Source organism: Oryzias melastigma, linkage group LG14 (genome assembly GCF_002922805.2).
Source record: "Oryzias melastigma strain HK-1 linkage group LG14, ASM292280v2, whole genome shotgun sequence".
NCBI classification, from domain to species: Eukaryota; Metazoa; Chordata; class Actinopteri; order Beloniformes; family Adrianichthyidae; genus Oryzias; species Oryzias melastigma.
Genome location: NC_050525.1, coordinates 22,462,284 through 22,469,378, shown reverse-complemented (window position 1 = coordinate 22,469,378; position 7,095 = coordinate 22,462,284). Strand labels below are relative to the sequence as shown.

The 7,095-nt window shown below is 37.3% G+C and overlaps 1 protein-coding gene across 2 annotated transcripts in view; it reads right to left on the bottom strand.

Annotated features, from left to right (window-relative positions):
* The window catches only part of acsl6 (acyl-CoA synthetase long chain family member 6), a 44,856-nt gene that overhangs the window by 9,978 nt on the left and 27,783 nt on the right, over positions 1–7,095 (bottom strand). For both annotated transcript variants that reach the window (XM_024265743.2, XM_024265744.2), the window contains 2 exons: positions 3,806–3,879; positions 3,600–3,677 (listed from right to left, as the gene is read on the bottom strand). In XM_024265743.2, the coding sequence (XP_024121511.1) occupies positions 3,600–3,677; positions 3,806–3,879 (152 nt within the window). The remainder of the gene's footprint in view (positions 1–3,599; positions 3,678–3,805; positions 3,880–7,095) is intronic.

Genomic DNA, 7,095 nt, shown 5'->3' with positions numbered 1-7,095 from the left:
AAGAATACAGTGAAGAGTTTTTGAAATAAAAGGAAATGGGTTCACTATAGTTGCACTGTTTTTAGCCAAAATAATAATCAATTAAAAAACAAAAAACTGGAGACAGTTTCAGCAAAACGACAGGAGTTATTTAGAAATTTGCCTCTGGGTTGTTGGCGGGACTATTCTTCATTTATTTCCCATCATGCCTTTGTTTGAACTGTCTCCTGCTAGCTTACAGCCCCTCACAACCCCAGGCTAACATTAGCGGTGCAACAAAAATGGCGAGCAATACTGGAGCTATCTAACCGTACAGTTCTGAGCCAGATTCCAGCTCAGACCAGGAAAAGCGAAGAAGTTAATGGATCTATTAGTCTACTGCATCGTAATGGAGTGGAGCGGGTTGCAGTTTGTATGTAAAAACTACAAGCTTTTTCAAACAGCGTTTTCTTTTTTTTATCTGCTACAGTTTTACAACAATTTTATAAATAAAAACTCAATAATGCAATTTTGGGCCTAATTTTCTTTATATATGTCCCCCATGATTGTGCTTTTAAAAAACAGCAGTCAAATGTATCACTGAAGTTATTATCTAAAGTAAAAAAATAAATAAAGAGTGAGATCTCTAACTAACCTTTTACCTGCACAGCCTCTGATTATCATCACTTTACTGATGCATGACTTTCCAAAAACATCGTGCATGTATAATATGTCTCTGGCTAACTTGGGAGCAGTTGGATAATGTAGTTCATGTTTTCAGGGGCTTTAAAAGTGCAAAAGTTCTTTAAATTAAATGTAATTCTCTCTATTTTTCAGCCCGCCTTTAAAAACAAAAACCAAAAAAGAAACAGCTTTGTCAGGTTGCGTGACTTCTCATTTTTATGGTGTGCAAAATTAATTTGCAAAATTATACTCAGAGCTCATCTTTCACTGATAGTATTATTAACAGTTGGGTCAGAATCTTTCACCTGTCAAAAATGCAAATGGAAATATTTGCAAAAAATTTGCAAAAATTGACAAAAGAAGCTTTTCCTGAACGCCACAGGCTGCAGCAGCTCATTTGCAGACGGCGACACTGAGGTTGTGGCTGCCGTCTTGAAGGTGAGAATCAAACAAGAAGACATTTCTTCTGGTTGCTGCAACCATCTGAGGACACGGCAAATCTCTTTACTCTGAGATATCAAGCACCGCAGCGTGAAACCGTTAAACTCGTGTAACCTGTTGTGCTGCTCTCAGAAAAAATCTAGGTGGTTTCCTGTGTCTCGGTCGCACGCCTCTGACAACACTGCCATGTGCACGGCGTGCAACGTATCCAGCCACAACCCATGCAATACAGACGCCCGATCCCTACTGTTAATCTACGTTCACGCAGAATTTACAAACTACTGTTTAATTATAAATTATTAGTCTCAACACTAAACAGCTCAGAATGGAGCATGCTAAAAACCAGGACCAGAAAGAAGAACTTTTGTAGTCCCAGTCAGCCTTAGGTCTGATTTTGAGACTTTTTTATCAAATCAAATCCAACTTTATTTATAAAAAGTCTCTTCTCATGTATTGCACAACTCAAAGCTTAAAGCTTAAACAGAATTAGAGCTTCATTATTACCAGATTTACTTTAAGTTTGCGACCTTCCCAGAGCCCTCAGGCCCTCAGGTGCAGGTCTGCTGCAAAAACCCACACATTTCAGCACTGTGGGCTTCACCCACTGCAGAGATTTTGAAGAAAAAAACCTCAAGACTCCTTTTTTTAGTGTAGCTTTAAAGTAATTTTTACATGTCTACATGTTTTAATTGGACTTTATCGGCTGATAGCCACTTATAACTACTATTTTTTATTTTTTTATGTAAAAGACTTAATTAAGTCTTTTACATAAATCTTAATTAAAAGCCAAATTCAGCTTTATCTAAATAAAGTTTAATTTGGCTAATGATCCATTTTGGATGATGTCTGATTGCTTCATTTGCTTTTTGTATTTTGTAAAAATCCAAACAAAACACCCTTTTTTTCAATAGAATATTACATATAAAAAGATGTTAATTATATATACCAGGAGTCTGCAATATGCGGCTCCAAAGCCACCTCTTCATAGGGGCTCTATGGCTAAAGAAAAAAAGCCTTACTTTTTTTTTTTTCAAGTAAGGGTTACTAAATTAGTATTTATTTAATTTAGATCGGTTAAGTTTATTAATTTTTGGGTGAGGTGCATTTCGAGTATAAACTATGTAAAGGTTTTTACATCCCTGCTGACTTGAAGATGCTGGTTTGAACTATGCTTCCTCCAGAATACATAGATTTAAAATACTTGGCAAAAAATGTGGTAAAAAATCTGATCCTTAATTAGTTTAAAGCACATATGATCTTATGCTGTTGCACTGGTATGATCCGTTCTGGCGCAATGAGCCTTTTATTTTGAAAGGGAATCATTAAAACTTCTCTCAAGCATAAAACATAATTTCAAATTTTTAGAAAATGCTAGTTTATTTTTTAATTTCTGTTTTTATTAATTCCACAAAATAAGCATAATTCATATTCATTAAGAAAAAATACATTGCACTGCAGTATCAAAATAAGATTATTAAGTTTTAAAAAGTTTTACCGTTAAAGGTTGCAGACCCCTCGTGTATATATATGTATATATATATATATATATATATATATATATATATAGATAGATAGTGGGGCAAAAAAGTATTTACTAATACATAAAAAAGTATTGAATTGAACTTTTGTTACTGATCAAATACTTAATTTCTTTAAAAATATATATATATATATTTTTCTTGTTTCACCTTTCATAGGTAAGATATAACAATGATGAAAAATACAGGCCTCTTTCATCTTTTTAAGTGGGGGAACTTTCACAGTTTAAATACTTTTTTACCCAACTGTAACTTGTAAAATGACAGCCACTTCTCCTGGTTGCATGTGGATGGCTCCAAATGTGTAGGTTTTTTTAGACTGTACAAAGGTTTGTACAATCGGGACTTTTTAGAGATATATCTTTCTCGTTGTCACTATTTATCATGATGTCTTACAGAAATAAATGTGAAGACTGGAAAATAAAAAAACAGGTGAAGCGCTCAAGTTGCAGCAGGTTCTCACCCTTTTACCGCAAGGACAATCTAAGTTTGTGTAAAGAGAAGAGAAGCCAAGAAAAACAGCCATAACTTCTAGGCATTTACATTCTCAACCGGTTTGGACCTGTGGCATGACGGGATATAGGAAACTTTTAAAAATAACATTTTATGCATAGTCAAAAAGTTTGATCAGTTTTGTCAATGGAAATCCAAAAACACTGAAAATGTACTAATTTTGGAAATAATGTGGAAGAAAACAGAACGCTAAATCTAACGATCTAACGTCTGTTTTCTGGAGATTCAAATCTTCTGCAACATGTCCATCAGCTGAAGGAAGGTGTGGCAATCGCCCTCTGAGCGGGAAAGCGAAACTTAAGTGGAGAGGAAAAATTGAGGAGGGCTGGGCATGATGCGGCCCACACACTCAACAACACCCACTCCTTTTTTTTTCGTTAAATCACTCCCCCAAAACATTCCTCTTCCACCCACGCTGGTATCCAGAAACCCATAAACAGACCGGGATCTGATCCGTTTGGTTACCTCAATGAGCCTCTCAAACATGTGTGCCAGTGGGAGGAAGGAAATGAGGCAATCGTCTTTGTTGGGGAAAATGACTTTCTGCAGGACAAAAGACAAGAAATAGGATGATTTAGAGATATTCCTACTATCTAGTTAATAAATAGTCTGCTAAAAATAAAATCAATTGTTGGAAAGGGAATGAGATAAAAGCAGAGGCAGAAACTCACATCTGTCACTTTGAGAAATCCTGAAAAGTCTGCCACCACATTTCCATGAGTAAGCATGACTCCTTTTGGATTTCCTGCGAAGGCAAACACAAGCTCGTTTAATCTCTTTTTGCATTTTTTTGCTTTTCTTAGTAAAACATCTCCCAGGGCGTCTTACTCTGGTTCAAAAACATTTGGTAGACAAAGAGAGCTCTTATGAAACCATGTCACTGTCAAGGTAGGAATGTGGCCTGAGAGGACACGCCAATTCAGGAGAAACAAAACTTAAGAGTTACTGTTTTAAATTCCAAGACTCATTTTCTCTAGGAGGATTTCTGCTGCTGTGTTTGTTTGATGTGCAAAGTGGAGCCGCAAACTCCAAAAAATAAACATAAAATATGACTCATTGAATAATAGCCTCAATAAACGTGTCACCTTGAAAACATACAAGCTCTGCAGTTAATTTTCTAAAATTGATGGATTATTTATTAGAAAGTGTATTTGTGGAGGACACGATAAAAAAAAAACAAAAAAACAAAAAAAACACAAAAATCTAATATTTTTTGCTCTTTAAGTTCCACTCTGATTATGCCTTAATCAATTTGAAAAGCGTAACCACCGTTTTCTAGCTAAAATTTAAAAGCTTGTGTCGTTTTCTAGGACATAGTTTCTGCAAAGTGGCACAAATTCATGAGAAATTCACTTCTGAGTTGTGGGTGGGACTGTTAGCTGCTTTTTACCTCTTATCATTGTTTTGTTCGGGCTAGTGTTGCCACAAATAATTATTTTAATAGTCGACTAATCACCCATTTTTTTTCGGATTAGTCGGCTAATCGGATCAAAGCACACATCTTAACCCTCATTGGCTTTGAAGTTTAAGTGTTCGTTATATGCTAATTGAAAATAAAGACAACTAGGGCGATATTTTATTAACCCTTTAACACTAGAGCTCCAGTGTTAACGTTCTTTGATTAACCGTAACTTTTTCACAGTTAACACGATCAATGTCTTTCCAGTGGATTCTGAAGGAGAAAAGACAGTCGCTTCCACTGTGTTTCTGTGTCTCTGTGGCTGAGCTTGAAGGCTCTCTGTCTCGTATTGACCACATGGGGGAAAAACAAAATTAGGAGACCTTTTATTTATTTATTTTAGACTTGAGCCAGCAGCCTCCGCACCTACACGGCGGCTCTCTGTCTGCCAGCATATCGGGCGAGTGAGTTCCACGGCGGGAGCGAAAGCCGGCCATCTGTCCAAGACGTTTCCCGCTTTCGCCCCAAAGTAGTCGGATGAGTTTTGCAAACCTGCGTCTCCAGTGGGTTAAGGAAAAAGATGGAAGTTCAGGAAAAAAAAAAAAAGCACTCGCTTTGGATTAATATTCTACCCGCTGAACGAGTCACTGAAAACGTCATGTGCCCAAAGTCAAGAAAATGATTGGTCAGATGCGACGTGGCAACTTGTCAAACTTCAGATATTTTAATTTTGGCTCCACTGCCCAATTTGCGCCTCGTCGCTCAAAACGAGTCGCTGGCAGTCCTTCGCGCCGCGCCCGTCGCTCAAATCGCGTTGACAGATCGCCTCATGTTCCATTGACTTAACATTAAAAATGGCCTCTGTTGCGCGTGACTAGTTTATACTCTCTCCCGCTAGCTTACAGGCCCTAACAACCGTAAGCTAACTTTACTGGTGAAATGTGTGAAATTGGAGCTATCCAGCAGTACAGTTTTGAGGTAGGACACGGAAAATGAAGATATACATGAATCTGTTTGTCAAGTGGATTCATCAGATTGGAGCGGAGCAGGGAGTTTGTAGCCCCACCGATGGCAGGTTTTAAATAACAAGCTTTTTCAAACAGCATTTTTTTGTCTGCTCCTGCTTCACAATTATTTGAATATCAGAAAATGCAGTTTTAATCTTCTGTCATGAGAAAAATATCACAAGAACATGTTAAAACACTTTTTTTTTTTAAAGGCTGATGTCACTTCTGGCAAAAAAAAACCTCCAATACACAAACACACACACATCGTGTGGCTTTTTTTGTTGCAGCGACTGATGTATTCCTCTTTTTGAAATCTCTCCCACACAGCAGTGGGAAACCAACAATGTAAGGAACTGAAGAAATGTTGCAACAAAAAGGAGGAAGTGTGGCAGAGCGGGTGCATGCACTTTCACTCACTACCACTAGGTGGCAGTGTTTCTTGCAGCTCACCAGCCATGCTTCTGGTCACATGAAAACTGACACCATCAAGTCCTTAAATGACCTGCCTTTTTTCTTTTTTTTCCTCTGTTGGTTTCAGCCGTTGCTGGTCATGAGACTCGCCTGGAAAGCAGCAGAGCCTCCAAGTTCACGATTGTGCCGTCATCTGACATGACAGAGCACGCCGGGGAATCCAGAGCAGATGTTTACAGGGTTGGAGGGAGGGACAAAAAAAATCCTTCTCTCACCATCAGATCTGTTGTGGCGAAACTGGATTTACAATAAATGCTTGTTTTTAATTTCTACCAATAAAGGAGAGCTGTAACTCCTCCCACCAACACTTACAATTATACAGCTTAGATGTCATAACCATATACACACCTCTATTGTAGCATGAAAGTCAACAGAGAATAGCTAAAGGTAAATTTAACATGGGTGTGACTTTGAACCACTCCTAAACCATAAGCAAGGTGGAAAACACCAAAAAGTTGAAGGTCTTTATTTTAAACCTTGTGTAGATTAAAGCAGCACCACGCTCAACTAAGTCGGTGATATAGTGTTTCCAGTAAGTCACATGGTATCAGAAAGAAGAAAACAAAGGGCAGCCGCTTTGTGCAGCAGGCGACTTCCTGTAAGCAGACACACGCAATCTTATGCAACAGATGCTCCAGTTTTTAACCTGACTACTTTCTTAGAAAACTACGAGAGCTGCTTTCCTCCGTCAAGATTGCATGGCTCTGCTTACTTTTCGTATAGTAAATCATGTTAATGTGTGGGTGTGTGATAATTATTTGTTGGGCAAACCCACATTAATGGATGGAGCTTTGTGATAATTATGTTTTAATTAGTTAATGAAAATATTTTAAGTTTTTTTTTAATTAAGTTTGAAAAAATATATATTTTTAATCATTTCTGTGTGTCCTTTCCTACGGAGACCCTAAATGGACATCAAAGTAGTAAAAATATATATTTTTTAAAAAGTTATTTTTTAACTGGTATGCCCCAGATAGTAACTGAATTTTTTTTTTATTTAAGCAAAAAAAAAATAATAATAATTTTGGTTACCAACTAGTGCACACCAGATAGTAAATGGTGTGCACCAAATAGTAACTGATTT